The 22,925-nt window shown below is 38.1% G+C and overlaps 1 protein-coding gene across 8 annotated transcripts in view; it reads left to right on the top strand.

Annotated features, from left to right (window-relative positions):
* CIITA (class II major histocompatibility complex transactivator) overlaps nucleotides 1-22,767 on the top strand; it is a 46,808-nt gene extending 24,041 nt beyond the window's left edge. For 7 of the 8 annotated variants that reach the window (XM_071760773.1, XM_071760770.1, XM_071760774.1 and 4 more), the window contains 18 exons: nucleotides 1,247-1,390; nucleotides 3,093-3,212; nucleotides 3,632-3,691; nucleotides 4,404-4,487; nucleotides 5,055-5,114; nucleotides 7,959-8,129; nucleotides 9,296-9,427; nucleotides 11,631-11,696; nucleotides 12,153-13,857; nucleotides 13,967-14,137; nucleotides 15,046-15,117; nucleotides 15,661-15,741; nucleotides 17,186-17,278; nucleotides 17,596-17,679; nucleotides 18,297-18,380; nucleotides 18,869-18,952; nucleotides 19,584-19,676; nucleotides 20,532-22,767. In XM_071760773.1, the coding sequence (XP_071616874.1) occupies nucleotides 1,264-1,390; nucleotides 3,093-3,212; nucleotides 3,632-3,691; nucleotides 4,404-4,487; nucleotides 5,055-5,114; nucleotides 7,959-8,129; nucleotides 9,296-9,427; nucleotides 11,631-11,696; nucleotides 12,153-13,857; nucleotides 13,967-14,137; nucleotides 15,046-15,117; nucleotides 15,661-15,741; nucleotides 17,186-17,278; nucleotides 17,596-17,679; nucleotides 18,297-18,380; nucleotides 18,869-18,952; nucleotides 19,584-19,656 (3,267 nt within the window). In that variant the 5' untranslated portion in view covers nucleotides 1,247-1,263 and the 3' untranslated portion in view covers nucleotides 19,657-19,676; nucleotides 20,532-22,767. The remainder of the gene's footprint in view (nucleotides 1-1,246; nucleotides 1,391-3,092; nucleotides 3,213-3,631; nucleotides 3,692-4,403; nucleotides 4,488-5,054; nucleotides 5,115-7,958; nucleotides 8,130-9,295; nucleotides 9,428-11,630; nucleotides 11,697-12,152; nucleotides 13,858-13,966; nucleotides 14,138-15,045; nucleotides 15,118-15,660; nucleotides 15,742-17,185; nucleotides 17,279-17,595; nucleotides 17,680-18,296; nucleotides 18,381-18,868; nucleotides 18,953-19,583; nucleotides 19,677-20,531) is intronic. The other variant, XM_071760768.1, reaches the window with a different exon arrangement.
* Nucleotides 22,768-22,925: the final 158 nt, after the last annotated feature.

The raw sequence follows: 22,925 nt of genomic DNA, 5'->3' as shown, positions 1-22,925 counted from the left end.
TGCAACCAGGGACATCAATGGCATTCTGCTAAAGGCAGAATTTTTGAGGGCTGTATTAGAGCTATCCTTCATTGTAAAATATGGTGCTTGATGCCAAGCTGAAACTTTTCATAGTTGTGGTGTGCAGACACCTGTTTTGATAGGTTATAGTAATGAACAAGAAATTTTACTTGTTCATTTTATGATGGCATCTCAGTATTATGGTGGAGTAAACTACTTGGATCACCAGCTGAGGTGGCATGTATAGCAGTGATCTCTTAATGCTACGGAGCCAATGTTTGCTTGTGAAATAGTTTGATAAAGATAATGATTAAGCACCAAGTAGTGTTATTCCACTACTTGTGGAGTATCCAGGAGGAATGTTTGAGCCTTACCAGTTTCTGCTGCAACAACTTGAAGTAAATAGAAGGGATTTAAAATTAGGTGGAGGAATAGATAGACTTTATCACGCAATGTAGATGCAGCAGTTTAAGCAGTTCTCATATAAACATGAGTGACTGGATCAGAGAGCACCCTAGAGCAGTCAGATTTGTCTGGATAATGTAGGGCACTCTGCTTAAAAACCTTAAATGAGCAATTCCCAGCTCATGAGTAGATTCATGTCTGAGTTCTGGGGGGGAAAGGAAGTGGATTTTAAAATAATTGTGATAGATTCCAAAATGTCATTGAGTTATGAGAAACTAATTCCCACTCTGTACACAATCTACCAAATGGCTTGGGAAAGACTTATATAAAATAAGTACTCTGCCTTCCACTGTTCCTTGTTGTGCTGAGGGGATGTTTCCTATTGCCATCTCCAGGGCTTAGAAACTGGGTATAGCATCCCAGCCAGAAGCTGCTTCCCCTGAGGAGAAATTGTCCTGGCCATAAAGACTGTGATTCTTCTTCCATTCTTTTCACTGTGGTCTTCTCATTTCCCCAGTAGTGGCTGGATCTGTGCTGGCATCATTTATAGCTGTATAAAAATATAGGAGTTGTGACTTATTCATTACTCATCACTTTTGGTCCAGGTGATCAGACTGCAATATCCCGCTGCTCTCACTGGAGTAAAAGAAAAGGGGTATCTGGATCTATAAGTTTAAATAAATGAGGGTTATAGCTTAACAGAAGATTTCATAAGCAATAACATTTCCATAGCCTTAAGATTTTTGTGTCTTGTCAACAGTAAGCCACAGTGCAGGACTTGAAGTTTTTGTTGACTAAAACTGGGTTTGTCATAGCTAACTGCTCTGCAATTTGGTTTCAGACAGCAAGAGAAAAATCATGGACTCAGCATTTGTGCCTGAAAGCAGCTATCTTGATTTGCTGCACAGTGATACTGACCCATTGCATCTCTATACTCTCTTTGATCCTAAATCATCTGGAAATGAAGAAGGTGACTTACCTGCAGGTTAGTAAAACACTAAAAAATGCTTGCTTACTTTAGTCATCATGCTGTAAGTTATCACCAACTCCTCACAAGTAGTAGCCATATAATAGCAGTTTGTCATGGTGCCTGGAATAAATTCAACAAACTCTTGGTCTTACGGTATATTAACTTTGTTTTGTACCTGTGTACAAAATACTGACTGCTTCCAGAATCTATCATGTTTTAAAAACTGTACATAATTACAGCTTCTTGCTCAGTGTGTCTAATAAAACACACTATAAATGTCACTCAACAAGATTTGAGGCTATAATGGCTTCAGTTTGGATGTCATTGCTGGAAGTTTGCAAATGTTCTTATCATAAGCTCTCAAATGTAATTGTCAACTCTTCCGTAGTTTCAAGCCAAAAGCTTTGCAAAGCAGAGTTTTAGATGAGATTGTGATTTAGCTAGTCTGCAAGCAAACTAGCAGATAATTTTTCCTGTGATCCCAAGGCACCAACACAATGGACTTTCATTACCAGATGCCATTTTAGAACTTTTGGGGACACAGAGCAGTGATTTTATAATTCTCTGATGGAGGAGAAAGCGGAACAGGCAAGGTGCAAAGGTGATAGTGTCTTGCACATAAGTTCCTATAGGTAATAGCCAGTTGCTCTGGCCCTCAAACTTTCTGCTCCTGTATTTGTGTGGAGGCTGTGGAATGTTCCTGCTCTCCCTGAGTTTTTTGGCAGAGAAGTATAAAACTGTGTCTGTGCAGTTGGTTGTCTTGTAGAGCAATAAGCAAGCTTATTTAAACAAATGCGCTTGGCTGTGGGTTGAGAGTGGCAATAAAAGGAGAGGAACAGATGTATGCCAGATATGAGATCCTATATCACTGTGCCCAATAGGTATAAAACCTTACCAGATTGGAGGATACCACCTTGCATTCTTGTTGTTTTCATAAGTGACTCATGTCAGAAGGTACGTGGTCAGATCTGTGAAGGACTGAGCACCCAAGTCTATAATCATCTTTGTGATTAATTATTTCTCCAATTGAACTTTGGTCTCTCAACTTCAGACTCTTGATAACACCTGCAGGAGTGTTTCTCCACGCCTGTGGCCTCACTTGCTGAGTGACTGAAAGTAGGATTAATTATGAATCAAGGACTGACTCTTGTTATATCAGAGATGTGTCACTGCTTTGAATACTTCTGAGGCTTAGCAGTGTTTGAGGTGATGCAGATCAATTGAATGCTGTTAGGACATGGAGCCTATTATTTGGAGCTGGACATTGCTACTGTGAAGATGGTACTATGGTCCCTGGAATACTGTTCCAGTTGGCCAGGCCAACTAGCTCCTTCAACAGGCAATTTTAGCTGAAGTTTAGGGGTTAGCAAGGACTCAGCATCAAAAAGGGAATTTTTATAATACTGCCATATCCTGAAGAATAAAAACATTTAATACTGTGGGCCTGGGCCCTGTGTGTAGGCCTTGGTGTCACAGAACAGATTCTGAAACTGTTTTATTTACGAGGAGAGAACAAGTCACAGAGTTCAGAATTGTTGATTTCTGTGTAACTGCAAATTACTGCGAGTTCAGTTCTGTTGCTACTTAACCAACATACAATGAAGTGCTGAAGTAACAAGTCTGCCTTTTCTGTGTGTCCTGCTGTCTATTTGGTTTTTTTAATTATTTCTTGGTCAAGGTATTCATGGAGGCAATGTGTATTCCTTTTTAATTCTAGATCTTGAAGCTGATGACAGCAACTATGAGCAGTTCAATAATATGGATTTCCCGTATACAATGGAAAATGGGGAAGATTTGTATCTTTGTTCCAACACAGTAGAGGCTTATTCTAGAATAGGTATGAAAGCAATTTTTGTTTTATAAATCATTGTTTTCCAATCACTTGCTATAGCTATATAGTTACATTTTATTTTCAGTCTAAAGCAGTGGCTTTTACTTGAGTGGCCTGTCCCTCATGCATGGTACATCTAGCCAGGGTACCAAAGCCTGTGCATCGTGGGGAAACAGATGAACAGTAGCTTGTGGTTGTTTGGGGAAAATCTCTCTATTAATGGCTCCTTGTGCTTAATGCTTCCTCTCTCAACTTCTCCTTTCTTGTCTTCTTCATTTCCTGAACAACAATTGATAAGAAAATCTTAGTTTAACTCTTCAGTTTCACATACACTACAGAATTATGTTAATAAGGGTAAGCTTACAAGAGTTTTAATGCAAAATTTACTATGTTGTTATTCTGTTCCATGTTTTTCTTCTTGCTAGCTGAATTAGCAGACTATGTGCTGAAGGATCAGCAGGAGAAGCAGGTCGAAGACATTTTTGGTAAGAATTGTATGGCAAAGAATAATTTTCTACATGTCATGTTCCAGCTAACACCTGTAGTATACCTCATCTCCACAATTTGATTACTAGTAATGTTTCTATACATCTGGTACTTCTTCTTTCCCCCTGGGAACTCCCCTCCAGGATTTTCTTTGCAAACTTCAAGGATTTTCTGTATTTTTTGGCCTTTCTCAAGGACGGTAATTTTTACTACTTTTAGAGGAAACAAAATACAATATTAGTATTTGCCATTAGGAGAATGATATGGATAGCTTGCAGTCCTTATAACACAAAATAAAATTTGTTTAGAACCCTTTATTCTGTCTCTTAAAGGATCTAACCCCTTTCACAGGCAAGGTAAGTGGCTGCTTGTACTGAGCTCACACTGTAATACAGCTGTGATGTTTTATCCTTTGCTTATCATTAGAGCACTAAGAAGCACTTAGATTTTATCAGCCACTGAACTGATGACAGCAGACTAAAATTTTGCTGTTCAGAAACTAACACAAGGCACCAGAATCTGCATTCAGAACTCTGTGGGCTCTCTAAATCATATCAATCTGGCTATGGGTTGTATTGCATCATTCGTTTATCTTTTATTTGAAGCATATTTTGTCTCTGATGTCTGTTGGTGTGTTCTTGCTCTTAACCTCTTTCTATAATTTTTCTAGGAGAGCAAAGGTTGATATTTGGCAATATTTCATGTTTTTAGCAGGGAACCTGATCTTGGATGAAATGGCCCCCGAAAACACTGAGAAATTTACTGACATAAAGATGCAGAAATGTCACAAACGACGTAAGTGAAAACCAGTGAGAATCTGAAAGGCTTTAGTGATGAATGCTGAATTTACATTACTATATTTGGTTTTAACACACTCTCGATGCATCTCATGTAGTTCTTCACTGATACAAGCAGATGTGCTTTCTCTGACTTTGCTCATCCTGTAGTCTGGAAGTGAAAACAGCTCCCCCAAGCACGTTCTTTACAAGTCAGAATTTGTTTTCCTGTAATATAAAATAAAGTGTGTCCTATTTCTTCCCTTTTGCAATCATCTATGGGACAGTGTTAACTTATTTTCAGTGTATCTATAGCTTAGCAAGTGTTAGCTGAAAAATTCCCCTTCAATACCAAAAACAGCAGCAAAGATATTTGATTGCTGGCATGAAAATCAACAGCCTAATTAATATTTCCCAACCAGATTAAAATAACATGAGATAACATGAGGCTTTTCACATTCACATTTTAGACCTGTACAGTTCTGAAATAGCTGAACTGAACATTCCCATGTACTTTAAAAAGTTAACTTAAGTTTACGTGTTGAAAACAATTTTTGTCACTGTCTAACACCTTTTCTTCTTTCAGCCTTCTTAGGCTCTACAGAGAATTGCTCTGATGCTTCAGAACCCAAATACAAGAAAATAAGTAAGTTATTGGCTGAATAGGAAAATATTATTGAACATATGTTGTCTCTTGTTTTAAATCTCATCCTCAGTTATTGTAGCTCTGCCTTTCAGGGAAAGTTTGCTCTCCTAGATTTGATGATACAGCATCAACATGCATTTCCATGTTTCTTCTTCCAGCAGAATAGAAATCAGTGTAGAATCACCTTTTTATACACCTCAGGCCAACTCATGATGCAATGAATCTGTGCCCTCTTATCACTAGCTATTAAATTGTGCATTGTAGAGCCAGCTACATTATTGCTTGGGAACAGCTGGATCCTTGTATTTCAAAAGCACATGTTCCTGCTGGGACAGAAGAATTACTTAGCATCATCAGAGGTACAGCTGAACTTTTCTAAATTGTTCTGAGAGAAGACAGCAAAACAGTAGAGAATTAGGTCAGTGCCAAAATTTGTAATTTTTATCACATACACCTATCGTGTATGCAAGGTGGTGTGACTGAGGCCATAGTTTGGCATTTCCTGGGTTTGATCCTCTTTGTTCTAAGTGTGACACCTTCCAAAAATCCAGTGAGACATCCTACAGAAAATAGTAACTGCGAGGAGACATTTTCTTGGCCCAGACCATGTTATACAGTGCTTTAAACCAAAATAAGAATGGGAGAAAGGGAAATTCCTAGGTGTTGCATGCTGTTAGACCATCTACAAGGCAATGCCTGTGTCCAGAAGGAAGGCTGTAACTTTTAAACTGGAGCTAAAGTTCTTATCTAGCTGTATGTAGTCAATGGTTGTAGTTAAATGGTTGTCTCGGGCATAGCTAAGCCAGCAAAAGACTGTTCCAAAATCCACATGAGATCAATCACCTTTTGATTAATATGTTATACTCTCTTTTGAAGTGGCATATGCATTCTTATATGCTGGCATGCTTCCCAAGCCTCCTAATGGGAACTCTGACTGTACCAAACACTATATGGGCTGTGTACATGTCAAGGTGGACAGCCAAAACCAGGGTGTAACCTGGAGAACATACAGAGTGTCTCAGAGCATGGGATTGCATTTTAGCAAAAATCAGGCCAGCAGCTGCTGAGGAACTGGCATAGACCAGATGAAAGTCATAGAGTACACACCAGCACTGGGACCGTGACCCAGTCTGGTTTTCCAGTGTTCATTTGGACTTCTGTGTGTGGGTTTGAGCAGAGTTAGATGTGAAAAGATAAATTTGCATCTGGAGAGGTAATCAGAGTTCCTGTTGATCTGGTACCTGCCAGTTGTAGTTACTCAGACACAGGTGAAATTCCTGGCAATTAGTACCCATTACAGGTGGATTACCTTCTATATGCTTAAATTCCTTTATAGATTTGGCACTTTTTAAAGCCTGTGTTTATGCCACAATAACAGTGAGAGTTTTCCATAAAGAAATTGCACACCAGTTCCTGAGTTCCTGATTTAAACAAAACACACAAAACCAAAATTACAACAGTAAAAATGCCTCACCCTATGGAATTTGCATTCCAGTCTACTGTATCATCACGGAGCTGACACTGCTTTGTAATGTTGTACCTATCCTCTTCCAGAATGTGCTCAGAATATTCATTCTCTCTACCTTACTTGATCCAATGAAGGTGCTGAGGGAAGGAATATAGTATAAGGTGATATAAGTCCTGAATACAAAAAATCTAATTGACAGAAATATGAGCTGCATTACAAAATCAGGGATTTTATTAACCTGTCATAAATTGAGTGTCACAGTGTTATCTTGCAAAGGCAATACACCCTCTTCCAAAGTATAAGGCTATCTACAGTAAAGAGGATAATGGGTACTGAAGTTCTGTCAGGTAAGTCAAGGATGAGGTTCTTTGAAAGGAATTGAATGAAATTAAATTTCAGATTTGCCAAACTACTTGTGAGTAGCTGTAATAGTACCTGATCTGAGCTGACTGAACAACACAACAATCAACACAACAATCCTTGGATAGGAACTTAAGTGTGTATTTCACATTCTGGTATGCACATAAGCTGAAAAACACTTTAAACTCTGCTTTTATACCACAGTAAAAATGAAAGAAAATATTAAAAAATCTTTTCTTGATAAACAACATAAACACGTCCCACCTTAAAGAGCTTGCATTCCAGATGACAGTGTCCACTAGAGTGGCACAAAACCCACACAGGTTTGTAGCTCCTGATGAAACATTAGGCTGCAGAAAGTGATGAAATAGACAACTTATTAATTTTTGCTACTAGACAGGCAAGGGAAAGAAAAGCAGAATCAACTCTGAGAATTAGAGTGTGGCAAAACCAAGGAAATTAGCAAACTAGTTCAAAGTAAGTAACTGTATCTTACTTGATTTGTAAGAAACTTTCAACAAGCAGATGAAACCCTACAATGCATAGAGGTCTGTCTCTCCGTTTGTCCTCTTCTTCAAATAAAAGAAATGCTGCAGGCAAGTTGCATTTTTAAAACTCAGGTGTTTGTGATTGTACTTTGGGAAATGCTCTTAGCACAGACGAGTCAGCTGTACCAGCACTGTAGTGACAAAGAAGAGAGTCAAGGTCCATTTACATCTAAACACATCTGAAAGTTTCTAGAAAGAAGATAGGCCAGGAAAGATGAAGAAAAGGGTGAACCAATGGGGAAAAAAAAAAAAAAAAGATTTACTACAGCATGTCATAAATATATCTAGATTTTGAGACCTGAGTAAACTTCAGAAAGCTATTGTGTGTTGGTTTTGGTTTTGGAAAATAAAAACAATAGATCAGAATCAAGGGGTTTATGGTATCTATAAATACTTCTTCTTTGGCCCTTTAACTTCTAGCAATGAAATAACTTTCTCCTCTTGTTTTATTTTTTTGGTTTTTTTAAGTGGAAGCCCCTGCAGTGTTTCCAGGGAATGGCAGTTTCTCACCTATGCCTTTCAGCAGCCAGCCAGCCAGCTCCACCTCACTAACTTACCAGCATATGTCCCTTTCTGTTCCTGCTACCAACACTTTGGAAAGAAGTTTTGTAATTCCTGGTATGTACAGTACAGCTATAGGTGTGCACCTGTACACACACTGATTTATATGGGGGTAAAACTCTCCTAAAAATCTGATCATTGACCATCACCAATGGCAAAGAAAACAAGTATGCCAGTTGTTTCAATCAAGGACTTATAAGTGTGGCACTCACAAAAAGAATGAAAAATAGTAAAAAGGGAGATTAGAAATGCATTGCCCCTAATGAAATAGAGTAAGTCTTTTGTTTAACTGTGTTAATAAATAATAGAGCAGGGTTATTTATGCTAATGTAAATAATTACTTAAGAATAGGAAGGCAATTTCATTAATAAACTTCAGATGAGTTCCAATTTCTTCTTCATCTAGAGGTTTGTAAAGGACTACAGGATAATGTTGTTTGCAGTGTTAAACCACAGTCTAGGTTGGAATTTTGTTTACAAGGAGTACTAATCCAGGTGTTGGGGTTTGTAGCCACCTTGCCTTAATGACATTGCATAGCCAAGAGTGTTCATGGTACACTGGAAAGTGCTAATGACAAAGACACAGTTGAGCACCTTTTTCTGTTAAATCTATGCTGGAAACGAATCAAAAAGCAGTGGATAAGTGGATAAGTCTTGCAGTATCTGATGCTAGCTGAAACAGCACAAAGTAGCAGAAGAAATTCTGTCGTACCTACAGAAACTCAGAGCTATGGTTGATTAAATTGCAAGCACTGCATCATCAAAAAAATCTACTGGTGTGGATTCAGAAGGATGCTTGCCAGCTGCTTGTACCAGCTGCAAGATGTGCAATTATATGGGAAGTATATAGTGCAAAGGCAAAGGTAAAATTAATTCAGATACATCATATTTACATATTTTCTCTCTTCTGGATCTCTGGTCCACACATTTACAGACTTAGCCTTAATCACTTCTCCCTATGTTAAAAGAATTTCTCTTTAGACTATCGAAAACCAGTGGTCACTGAAACCTGGGTAATCCCTTGTATCTAACATTCACAGTACCTTTTAAGAGTTTGATGGATTCTGTAGATCTTATGTGATCCTATGAATTCTGGTTCATATACTGTTCAATGAAAAGGTTTTCCCACAAGCCAGAACGGATAAGCAGCTTTTAGGAAGCTTTTTCTTTCTTTGAAGCTTTTAAAAACCTGGAGCCTTTAAAAACAGGGGAGTAATTATTCTGCATTTATTTAATGGTCTTCAGCACCCTGGATTCCAGAGTGTGTACCTGTAAGCATGAAAGGGAACCAAGAGAATACAGGCTTTGCAGAGCTTCCTCAGCAGATACTTAACTTCATTCTTGGAAATGGAACATCTGATGTAATCATATATCCAGGTAAGCCCAATAACTTTTGATCCACATAAATAGGCAGATAGTACTGGAAAATCAGTGTTGTCAACCAAGTACAAGTTGCCAACCTCGCTTCAGTTTATGGTAGGTGAAAACTATAATTTATTTCTTGCCAGTTGAATGGTGATGAAAATGTTGATATCCCCAAGTTTTCTAGTTAGTTTATGTGGTAAGTAGAAAATTAATTTTTACATACGCAGTTCTTTGGATTGAGAGAGAGGGCATATTGCATCTACCCAAGACCAGTTCTTCCCTCCAGGCTTTACTCATATTGTACTTCATGAGAAAAATAAAAATTAATGGTGTTTCCTTCTTTTACTGGTCACTGGCTGCTTAGTGTAATACAAAATACTGAGCAGATAAGGGGCTGTAGAGCTACCAGTTCAGGTATATATTAGTTGTGTTTGCTATGAAATCCAGTTCCTGGAAGATTCCTTATTGTACAAAAGCCCCTGATGCTTAAAGCACCATCAGAAGTGGGAGCTGCACTGGTACTGGCATGGCCTGAGCACCTTAAATGCTCAGTGCTGGAGGCCAGGCTGTGGTCAGCTTGTGGAAGCCCCAAAACCAAATAGAATAAAGAAGCCTAAGACACAAGAAAGCTTATAAGAAAATGTGAGCCTTGGTCAGAGTATAACATCCCACCTGTGGTAGCAAACTTCTCCCACTTTTCTTCAAGCCCTCAGGGAGCTCCTAGGACAGGGAGTTTGATTTAGGTGGTTATTTGGGTTCTGATCTTTGGAGCCTGGTGATGACAGCTGCTTGCAACTTAGTACAAGTGTGTTGTTGCCCTCTGGTGGCTAATGCCAAAATTTTAAAGTGGGAATGAATAGGGAAATTCTACGTGTGGCAAGTATTTTTAAACGATGTATACTGCTTATGTGAAGACAAAATACTAATAATTTCAACTGATTTACACAGCACAGTATGTGTGAGTGTGTCACAAACCTCAGGATTCCAAGAGCAGCAGGAAAGTAGCAGATAAGCTTCCAAGCCACTGTTGTTTCCTTTTCAAAAAAATTATTAACACCTGGTTCTTTTAGCAATGCTACTTCACATCTAAATGTCATTACAGCCTTTCTTGGTTTTCCATTATGGTTTACTTAATAAAATAAATTGTATGCTAAAACCCAACACTTGTCTGAAAATAGGCATGCCCCCTCTTTATTTATTATCTTAAGTTGTTCTCTTCTAGAAAGAAGAGAACTATCTCTACATCAAATGTACTTGCTTATTAGAAGTGCTTTCCTGCTAGGACCAACTCTGAGAACTCCAGCCCTTCTATCTGTTGCTGTCATGCAGAGTTGTAATTGATTTCCAGATCACCAAAACTTCTAAGATTTTTCTGTTTTTTAAACCACATTCTACATCAAGATGAACCAAATATTATGGCAGTAAATACATTTGCAGAAATCTAGAGAGATTAACCTGGTCTTTTTTTTTTTTTCTACACCACTGCTGAGTGTAGTTACCATGGAACTATTGGTGAGGCTGGGTTTGTAACAGTCTCTGTCAATTAAAATTCTGTCCTGTGTCTGCAAAGTTTTTCCTACCAAAAGTTGTCAAAATTGATGCTGTGTCATTACCAGTCTGTAGAAAACTTTTCTCTAAAAAATTTCTGATTTCTTTGTGTGGCAGAATCTGATTATCTAACCAAGTGCAAAAGTCTTTGTTACTTTGAAAACAAACAGACAAAAAGAAAGAAAATTGAAGAGTGACAGTAGTTTGTCAGGAAGAGTAATGGATGAGTTCTGTTACCAATAGTCACTTATCTGTGACTTCATCCTTAATGCTTGGTTACAAGAGGTAGAATAACAAAAGGCAACTATTGCTTTTGATGGCATAAGGAAGTCCCAAAAGTGAACCTGAGTTTATGCAAAAACACTGACATTTTAAACTATTAGTGGCTGTCACCTTGTTATGCTAAGTCTGTGCTTCATACAACTGTTGGAACAGCTGTCATTTTTTGGTGTCAAACTGCCTGCAACAGATTGTGTCACCTGAATGTACTTATGTGAGGCTTTTTTCCTTTCCTGTGCAAATAAGCAAAAGATCTCTTTTCCTGGGTAATATGTTATATCTATAGCAATGAACTTTAAAATTTGCATTAGTCTTACTGGTAAAACTCATAAAGCTGAATCAGTTGCTATCTATGTGTCCTCCTTAGTATATTATTTTGTTTCTCCAGGTTTAGAACTGTTCAAAGAAGTCCAAGTTACTGTAATTCCTTCTGAAGAACCTTTTGACAGACCAAGTGAGTTCAGAACTCTTGAATTAAAGCTTTCAGTATTTTTTTGGCAGATTTTAAAGTGTTTCTTTCCATAACGAAAAACTATTTGTTAGAAATTGTCACTCAGTAATTGGTGAAGCTGTTGAATGGGTGAGCACAGTTCCTGTTTTTAAGATGTTAGACTTGTTTACCTTGAGATATTGAGCTGTAGTACCTTCTTAGAAGATCAGTATACTTACCTGGTTTTATCAGATGTATAGATACCTCCAAAATTACTCAGTTTATAGGTCTAAAACCATCTCTTCTGTCTGCATTCTTAACCAAGTATCTGCAGTTGCATGTGGTAAATCCAGGCCTACAAGCTTGATGGGAACTGATGTATTTTTACCATATTACAATGGTGCAATTAAATGGCTATGAAGCAGTGTTATAATTTATGGACTGGTTTCTTCAGGTCATGTGTGCTTTTTGTTTCTCTAGAGCCAGTGGAAGCTTTTTGTGCGTCACTTAAGGATTATTTCCAAGACGTGTGTAAATTCATGGCCATGGAACGAGAAGTAACTCTTGATCACCTGTTTGTTGATGGAACATTAGTTCAAAGTCAAACTGAAATCAAAACTGGGAAGAATAGCACAAAAGCTATGGAAAAGGAGCTGGTAACGTGCAGTATGCAAGGAAAGGAAAAGGCAGCTCTTAAAAGAAGCCAAATATTTGAAATCCCAGGAAGTAGAGAGTTAGAGACTAAAGTGATTGTGGTGCTGGGAAAAGCAGGAATGGGCAAAAGCATTCTTATCCAGAAGATCTGCCAGGACTGGTCCAATGGAGAGTTTTCTCAATTTGAATTTGTTTTTTGGTTTGACTGCAAACAAATAAGCTTGCCTGCGAAGCAATACAGCCTGAAGGATCTACTTCTTGAATTTTTTGTAAAACCTCAAGAGGGAAGCATAGAGATCTTTGAGTATATATTGCAAAACCCTGCTAAAGTCCTTCTAGTTTTTGATGGTTTTGAAGGGTTGCATATTCATGAGCATTTTCCTCATTGCTCAGCCAGCCAACCTGAAAAAGGCTTGTGCAGTTTAAAGGAGCTGCTTTCAGGACTCATCCAAAAAAAGATACTGAATGGTTGTACTTTATTACTTACAGCAAGACCAAAAGACAAGGTGTACCAGTACCTGTCCAAAGTCGATAAGACTATTGAAATAGTAGGACTTTCCCCTCAACAGAGAGAATTGTACATAACCAAGTATTTTGAAGGATTACCTTTCTGTGGTAATGCACTGAAATTAATCAAAGAGTGTGAGTATTTGTTCAGTTATTGTTACAGCCCTCTAATGTGTAGATTTGTTTGTTTCCTCTGTGAGACAGCACTTGAAATGGAAGAAAAAAACCTTCCTTCAACTCTTACTGGAGCCTTCCTGAAATTCATCCAGCAGAAGATACCATTGCAAGCAGATGTTACAACCATGCAAAATCAAGAGAGTCTTGCTGCATTAGCCCACATAGCCTGGTGTCTTGGAGAAAAGCACCGAAGTGCCATGAAAAGTGACTTTCTTTCTTCTAAGAAAGTTAAAGAGTTTGGTCTCAAATATGGATTTTTTTCGCCATTTGCATTTCCCAGACATTCAGATAGTGGAGAAGAGGAATTTGGGACCACATTCTCTGATTTCATCATTCAGAATTTCCTGGGTGCTCTTCACCTTATGCTAGCAGAAGAAATCAAAGATCAAAGTCTAACGAAGTACTTTTCTTTTCCATCCAAGAAGAAAAAACCTTATAACTGGTTAGATTTAGTGCCTCGATTTTTGGCTGGTTTGTTGTTCCTCCAAGATGACCCCTACTTCTGCTCCCTTTCAAATAAGGATGTAAAGCAATCAACCAAGAAACAGAAAACATTCTTGAAATATATTAGAAGGCTGCAGATTAATGAGCTCTGCCCAAAGAGGTTACTTGAGCTTTTACATTGTATTTATGAAACACAAAGCAATTATCTCTTGCAGCATGTGGCCTTAAGGCTCAAACCGGACTTGTCTTTTCTGGATGTAGTTCTTACACCACCTGATGTCTATGTACTGCACTCTATTTTAAAAAGGTCAAGAAAAGAGTTTTCCTTGGATTTGCGAAACAGCAGGATTGACGAGCAAGGGGTAAAGGACTTGGTTGGCCTAAGGAATGTGACATCATTCAGGTTGGTCATTTTCTGTAGATAGTAGTCATTCATAGGACTGCATGTAGATTACTTTCATGCAACAATAGCAGTTTTATCTGTTGATTTCATGTGGTTTGTCATTTCACAGGGCCTCCCTCAGTGACACAGTCAGGATCTGGAAATCTTTAGAAGAGACAAAAGACTACGAACTGCTGAGAGCATCAATAGAGAAATTTGTTCTTGATCCCTTTAAGGCAAAGACAATGAAGGACATCCATGACCTTTCAGACCTTGTAGAGATGCAGAAGATGATCAACTGGTAGGCTCATTTATGATCAAAAGTCTTCATGATATACTAGCTATAGTAATGGGGGGTTCACTGATAGTGATAGATAGGGATAGATAGGGATAGAAAATGGGGCTTCACCAATATTGTTGGAGAATGGAGTCCTCTGCTTGTCCAAAGGAGAAGTAACTGAGGCAGTGCAAGCTCTTGTATCATCTCAGAGCATTCTCCTACATTGATGTGTTGTGGTTGTCACGGCAGGGAGGAGCAATGGCAGCACTATGTGGAGTATTTATCAAAACTGCCAATAAAAAAGCCAGCTGTCATTTTTTTCTTCAGATTTCTTTTTAAGCTCCAAGAATGCTTCCATTGTTTTTCTGCTATATAACTTGGACTGATATCAGCCCCTCATAGCACCTGGGCCATAAGTGAAGCCTTGATTTGTGCTGGTCATAAGTGATCTGAGTCAGCCCTTTAGCTCAGGAGGTATAAGTTTGTGTTCCATGATCTCTGTTTCATCCCTTCTCATGATGTGACTAAGGCATTGGTTGCAATTAAAGGCATGCATAACGGGAGCACTTTAGTTGGTTTGTTGGGTTTCTTTTTCCAAATAAAAATGGTGACTTCCACTTTAACATGGGCAGAGTATTTTGGTTAAATATACACAAAATCATTTTGACAGAAAATACTTTACTTTAAAGATTGCATTTTTAAGTTTTATTGGAAGCAGAGCAAATGACTGCACTGTGAAAGCCAGTTATCAGATGGAAATTAAGCAATCAAGAATGGTTGGAGTAGAAGCTTTTCTGAATTTTCCTGGTTCCTCATTTGATGCAGTAGTGGTTTATGTTCTGTAAAAGTTTACTAATAAATGATTGTTAAACCACTAGTTTGATTGCTAAAATATTTATTATACTCTGGTACTGCTGTGATTTGTTTAGTGTGCAAGAAGCATCTGGTTGCAGCAGCTATGAAATTCCTGCCATCAAAAACCTCAGAAAAATAGAATTTGCGTAAGTGAAACACCTCTCTGATACATTTAAGAGCAGGAAGATGCATGCATATTGGCTGTGGTCATTAGACTAAGTTTATGGTTAAGCATTGAGTAAATTCCATGTATTTTTATTTTGCTTTTCTCAACTGGATTTATTAAGCTGTGGCCAAAACAAAAAAAAAAAATAATTTCTGTCTCCTGCACTGATATGATGATACACATTGACACAGTTCTGTCAATTTTGTTTAATTTTACTGCACTAAAATGTTGATCCTAAGTTAGTCTGAATTGCCAACAGTTGAGAAGAAAAGAAGACTATTTTTCATCTTGTTTATCAAGATTACAATACTTATCAAGATTACAATACTGCTGCTTCTGTGCAAGTAGCTCTGCTCTGTCTGCTCTCAGCCTTGGGGGGAATACTCATCTGGAAGGCTGAAAGCAGAAATGGTGTAAGCTAGTTTGCTTTTGGGGGTGCAGGGGAAGAACTTAAAAATTAATAATTTTGCTGTTTTAGAACATGTGAAAAAATCGCTGTGTGTCTGTATTGGTTTTCTTCCAGATTAGGTCCTGTATGTGGCATTCAGGGATTCCAAAAACTTGTGGAAATTCTTGCAGCATTCCCATCACTTCAGCATTTAGAGTGAGTTATACAAAAGATTAACTTCACCAATGTTCCTCAGCACCCCTTGATGATGAGGGAGCTCATGTTCCCAAGGAGCATTTAAATTGCCAACAAGACTACTTGCTTTGATGAACAAACTGAACAAAAACATTCAGAGAATGTTTCAGCAGACTGAAAGGCTGGTGCTCTTTATCCTGCCTTGAGACACTCGGTAGTGATTTGTTCAATACTCCTTCAGTCACTTCCACTTCAGCCACAGTTCCTAATGGTTCAATGGTTGTAGGAAAAGTTTGGTACAGAGCCCCACTGGGTGCTCTGCCTTCCTGCCATGGCACTGATCAGTGCTGCCAGCTGATTACTTATTTCTTCCCTCAGGATCCATAATGTTCCTGAGCCCCAAGCTCACTTATGGGGAGGTTGTTGAGGGTCTCGCTGTTGTTTCTGCCTTAGGAAAGAACATGCTTCCTCCTGAGCCAGAAGCAACATTAAATTTGGGGTTTACCTTCAGTATTTGTGCTTCTGGAGTCAATGATCATCCCAAACTTGTGGCAGAATTTTTAAGAGATTGAACTCTGTGGGTTTGATTCATACAAAAGAGATGAAAAAGACATGCTCAGGTAGTGTCTGGTTGTGTTCTGCTTGCATAATGTCACACAGCCTCACCAGGAGCAGCATTAAAACCAGAGTTTTAAGAATGCCAGTCACTATTTTTCCCTTGTATCTATGACAAACCAGCTGTCTCTGAATTTTAGGCTTCTTTATGCTAGGAACAATTGTAGCAACAATAGACAATATTCTACTGTCATCTCTGTGGAAAGATTAGTGGGTTTTGACAGGATCTTTGGCCTTACTAGCTCAGCCCATTAGCCAGTTTTCTGTATCTTATCTGGCCTTTTCATGATATTTTGGGAAAACAATAAAGCTCTAGAATTGGAATGAGTCCAATGTATCCCACCATTGTCTGGCAAATTAGAAGGTGATCCAGTATCTAAAATTGTGTCTCTTTCCATTTGGACACCTTCATGAAGGAAAACTTGATTTCTAATGCTCCCTATCTGGAGAAGGAGCTGTTTAGGCTCCTTCTGATGCAGATTTACAGCATCTGCAGGATTTTGTCAGTTCTGTATTTCTGTGTACACAGGAAATCTCATTCATGCATTGCTGGAACACAGCTATTTCATAACAATTTTTAATAACCTTCAGTGTGTGGTGGATGCAAGGCATTAAGTGCTACCATTTGCATATCAAAGGAAATGGGTCAAACCACTCAACTAGTAAAGAAATTCTTGTGCCATAAATTTGGGAAGCAGAAAGCTACTTATTAGAGAAGCTGTAATTTGTATGATGCTTCTTCCTGGTGAGGCTACTGCAGAGGAGCTTCTCAAGATACATAGAGTGGTCTCTGAGGTGAAAAACTTGAATAAAAGTGAATCTAATTCTGTTTTTGTCATCACCCACCCAGCCTTGATGCTCTGAGTGAAAATGGCATAGGAGATGAAGGAGCAAAGAGTCTCTCTGAAGTCCTTCCAGCCCTGATATCACTGGAAACATTGAAGTAAGTCCAAGGTTAACAGCTCTGGAAAATTTTGAAAAGAAGAATTAAACCTAGAGCTTTAAGGGACTATGTTAACAATTATGGGCACAACTTAACCTGCGACATGGCAGACCAATGAGTCTATGGACATACTTAATCTGTACATTCATTAGAGAAATAGAGAAAAGAGAAATGGCAATTCGTTTCTCTTCAAGGGCCCTAATTTCCCTTTTCCCCTGCATTTGGTCTAAACAGACTGCTCACATTATATAAAAAAGACATAAAAAATAAACTAGAATAAATGTGCTTGAGTAACAAATTGATCCCGCTTCCTGCAGCTTATCACAGAATAAGATAACAGATGTGGGTGCAGAGAAACTTGCTACAGCTCTCCCCTCCTTGTCTTCATTAAAGACACTAAGGTAAGTAGTTGTATCCTGTTCAGTTTGTTTATATAACATACCTTGCAACGTCTGTCAAATTACTGAACATGGAGCAAATATACACATGGTGCAGCAGCCAAGCTTTTGGCTTCATTCTTGCGTGAAGTCATTAGAGATGAGAAAAAGAGAGTAGCATGTGACCCAATGTAGACATACAGAAGGATTTCTCAGGAATATAATGAGGACTGTGCTGATTTTCAAATCCAATCCATAATACCCACTTAGGAATAATACCCTGTACAAACATGCACCCAGAGCCATTGCTTGCATGGAAATCTTTTGAAACTGTTCCCCAAATCTTTGAGCTTCATTTTCTTGTGTATTTTTAATTTGACCTAATGTAGAAATAAATGTTTTCATTATTCATTAAGAATCTAGGCCTGTGGTTGCTGTAGCTGTGCTAGCTAAAGAAGGGATAAGGCCACTTGTCTTAATAGATACAAAAATATGAAACAGTGTTTTAAACATTAACTGCAAGTAATTAAGGATAACTTGGAAGTTTGATCTACCAACCTTATCTGAAACTCTTTAATATATAATCTGTTTATTTTATCCATTATTCAATTGTGACTATACTGGTTTGGGTTTTTTTGCAGCTTATACAATAACAGCATTTGTGATTTTGGAGCAGAAAATCTTGCGAAAGTTCTTCCTGCAATGGCATCTTTAAGAGTGCTAGAGTGAGTATGAATTCTTCCAAGATGGCCCAGGAAAGCTTACTTGCTTGGATACTGAAAATTCAAATCTTCCATGCTTGGCATAGGGGAGACAGGATTTGAGGAGGCAAATTTCACGGAAATTTCACAGGGAAAATGTGCTTGTGCAGAGTCCAGATAGTCAGTGGTTAGAAAGGATTAAAGAGCATCATAAGACAGAAAAATTGGTTTTTAGATGGAAAAGGGTCATGGGGAGTTGGAGAAGGACTTCGGATACAGAGAATAAGGAATCCCTCAGAGGAACCAATTTAATGTTTTGATTTCACTTTGATCTTTTGAGTGTTTTATAAAGTTTTTTTTTTTAATCAAGGATCTATTTTGTGGGTTGGTTTTTTTTCCTTTCTTTTTTTTCTTCCCCCCATCTGCAGATAGCCTGTATTTTGATTGAAATGTTTTATTGCACCACTACAATATGTGACCTGGACTAACAAATTGGGGTTTTTTTGTCTCAGTGTTCAGTATAACAAAATAACTGGTGCTGGAGCCCAGCAGCTGACTGACAGTCTACGAAAATGTCCCCATATCAAGACCTTGGTGTAAGTCTCTTGATGTGCTTGTTTGTTTTATCATCATTCTGTAAATTGGGTTAGAATTCATGATAAAGCTGTGTTCTGTGTTTGTCAAATTTACAAGAGGCACAAAAAAACCCATCACAAAAATACAAAAGCAGTCACAGAAATATTAAAAATGTCTCTGGTTTCAGCTGGATTAATTCCCAATCATCCCATCAATGACAAACAAACTTTTCCTCCTTTAAAAATAGTTTACATTGAGCCTACCTTCATCTTCTGCCCTCTCATAGTACCTGAGCTACTCTGTGCTGCAGGACTTATATTTGAAGGATGGGCAATGAGCAAACATCATTAGAGGGTAAATAGACTGAAGGTGCCAGTACACGTTCAGGGGAAGGAAGTTGGACAGGCAGCTAAAGAGCAGTTATGGAGACAGGACTGTAGGGTGTCCTATAACCAGAGTCATACAGGTTATGGGCAAGTAAGATGCTTTATTCTAAGCAAAATGCATATTACCTAGTTGCATGGTTTTAAATACTTTTATAGAAATTGAAAAGGCAACATCAAAACAAAATACAAAGATACCAAATGTACAAAAAAACCCTGTCAAGTAAAATATGCTTCTTCAAATCTCTGTTTGAATTTGTCCTCACAGAATGTGGAATCCCACCATTCCCTATGGAGTTCTCGAACACCTTCAGCAGCTGGACTCTAGAATCAGTGTGTAGATTCAGATGATCCCATAAAGGTAACAAATCCTATATCCTTGAGGCAGAAAGATTTGTTTTTGTGGCAGCTGTTAAATCTGGTTTCACTGGCAGCAGGCACAGTAACAGGATCAGTGCATACATGGCTAAGGAAAGAGATGCTGCCCTAGAGTGGCACAGATCAGTGTCACATCAGGCCCCTTTGTCTCTCCCTGGCACCAGCACTAGCAAACTGCAGGAGCTGTGGCAATACCAATGGACTTCTAGAACTTGTAGGTACAGACTTGCAGGACTTCAGCCCAGTTCAGTGACTGAGAGCTGGCTTACTTACCTTTTTTTTTTCTGTTGCAGAAAACTAAATAGCTTTGTGTACTTCTCATGCTTAATAGATGAGTTGTGAACTCTTTAGAGATTGTTTTGTGTTGATTTTCCTTAAGTCATTTAATTTTTCTTAATACAAATCCTCCACAGCTGCTTGTTTCACTATGAAGCTGTGCTTATACTGTATTCAGAACAAGCCACTGGTTCTTGAATTCCTTGTTTAGCATGGTATAGCCACTCAGATCCACTTTTACTTCATTAATTCTGCCTGTACTATTTCAAGGATCCTTGAAATACTTACATCATTAACAATTTGTTAACAGTGCTGATGATCACCAGCATTTCATTGCCTTGATGCTTCTGTACTTGAAGGAGCTGGAGCAGTCAAGGGAAGCCAGGGTTTTGTAAAGATTTTTGTTTCCAGATTTCTGCCATACACCTCCTCTTGTTCTTAAAAAAAATTAACACAGGATACATCAGTGAAATGATCCCAGTAAAGAATGAGAAGTCAAATCATATATTGGTGATTAAGCTGTCAGGTGTACAGCTAATATTCTGTTTTCATCATTTCATAGGTGACATACAGAAGAGCAGAAGGTGTTCTCTGTGTTTTCCTATCTTCTTACTGCTTTATGAATTGGTGGCTGGTTTTCATGATAGTGGCAAAATTTAAAAAGTCACATTCAAGCTTTTGGGTGATGCTTGAAGTAGGTGAATGGTGGTGGTCAAATTTTTAAAGGTCTCTTAAAATGCCATTCAAAGACCTAGTTGTGATTCTGCTGAAGTGAGGAAGAGTTAAGCAACATCAAGTTTTGAAGATGAAAAGAGCATCTGGATATTGCCATCACCATTGAAGGTGACAAGGAATCACCAGGATATGGGTAGTATAAAAATCCATCATCAATTCATCAGAGAGTAGACTGAAATCTGCTGGCTCTGCAACATTTGAAGTAGTGACAGATCAAATCTAACTTTTTTTTGTGGTTCCAGTGGTAACTGTGATCAAATTCAGTTTGATGGTTTTAGACTTCCAAAGCTCAATGTTATATAATTATATATGTTATATAATTCCCCTCTCTGCCTGGACTGCTTTGAAGCACTAGGGTCAGAAGCATTAATATCAGTCTTGTAAACCAGTCTGATATCGTAAGATTATCCATAAGAATCTAAAAGTGGCTCTTTTCTTGAATGCTGATTACCAGAGCTGTCTTAAGGGATAGAAAAATATTTTCTATCACTCCCTTACTATAGAATCCTTCAAAAAGATCAGGAAAAAAAACAAGTCAAGAGAAAAAGATGATTAAAGCTGGAAAGCTATTAAGAATTTTTCTGATATCACAGAAATCCAAATGCCCTCAGGTAGCTTCAGTTTACTGCATAAAAAAATCTTGAAGTTACAATCTTCAAAGGTTTCTACTGTGTCTCAAGTGAAAACTTTAATTTTTTTTATTTATTTATTCTTATATCTGGTTTGGGATTTAGTTTCTCACTGCAGGCAGCAGCGTAAGTGTATAAGCATCTGTTTTATACTTGACAGTGAAATCACAAATGTGTGGTATTTATGTGGCTTTCCCTCACAGAGTTATGAATAACTAGGAAATGACAGACAAAAACTTATTTCAAAGCATTACTATGTGTCTTTGCTGCTGGCCTCAATGATATGTGGGCCAAACACTGGTCCTACTGACTGTGATTGCAAAACAACTGTTTGCATTTTTCTTCTTTTTTTTTTTTTTTTTTTTTTTTTTTTTTGTCGTCTGTTATTTAAGCTCTGCAAACATGAAGAGCACTTATATTCATACAGAGACAATTGTCAGGACTAGCGTACAGTCTGGAGACAGAAAAACAAACTGGAGTTGAAAAAGCAAGGAATATTCAATATTCCATGAATTGGGAAGGGAGACCTCTGCCTCATAGTTAGCATGGGGTTAGCTCAACAACCTCCTTGAAATTTTCTCTGCTAAAAGAAGCACTGACAATACTGACCCAAAGAACAATACAAACAAGAATCACTCAACTAGACTCTCAAATACTCTGTTACTTGGTTTTAAAAAGAGGAGCCAAATTTTAAAAGTTCAAACCCACAATCTTTGTTTTTCCCAGCAAATTATACTTCTTTGCTGAAGTTCCAGTGCCTGCAGAATCTTGACAACAGGGGTGTAGGGTGGATATATTAAGGAAGAAACGAAGAAAGGTTGGTCTGGTTTGCTGTTTCTGTTAGTCAAAGGAACAAGTTATAGTATATGAAGGAAATAGTACAAGAGAACAAGATGGAAAAACTCTATGGAGAATATGACTGTAACTAGGATGTAGTATTTTTCTTAACTATCTACATGGTTCTTCTCTCCAGCCAAACTTTACCCAGAGCAGGAAAAAAACCTCATCTGCACTCCCCTCTTTCAGCTGCTTGAACGGAAGGTAATCCAAGACAAATTTTTTGTGATGTTCCTATCAGTCTGCAGATCTGTAGTGTGCCCTTGTCTTGGCTTCCCTGAATTACACTTTGATTGACAAATGCCCTCTTAGGGATATATTCTGTAACTACACTTCAATGTCACTGAATCTGAGAACGTGCTAAACATTACACAGGCAGCTGAATATCACACGTCTGGACTGATAAAATCATGTTGGGTATACTGCTGTTTTCTTTCTCTGAGTTAGTGGGAGATGTTACTGATTTATCAAAAAGTTCAAACCCACAATCTTTATGTTTATAATGTACAGATTGTAAATGATGATACAGTGTTTTGGTTCTCATTATACATCTTTTTAAAAGTCTTAATAAAAGTGAGTATTCCTTTTTTTACAGTAGCTTGTAGTAGCTGTTCAAAATATTTTTCATTTCTCTCTTGAAAATGCCACAAAACCACTCTTGGCTTCTGCACATGATGACATGCTCAGTGCTTTGTATTGGAGGTTAATGGAGAGCACACTGCATCAGGGAGACAGGTTGGTCCTGCTGGCACTTA

This window comes from Heliangelus exortis, chromosome 17 (assembly GCF_036169615.1).
Source record: "Heliangelus exortis chromosome 17, bHelExo1.hap1, whole genome shotgun sequence".
NCBI lineage: Eukaryota > Metazoa > Chordata > Aves > Apodiformes > Trochilidae > Heliangelus > Heliangelus exortis.
Note: the sequence above shows the minus strand (reverse complement) of the source record. Positions and strands in the feature narration are given on the sequence as shown.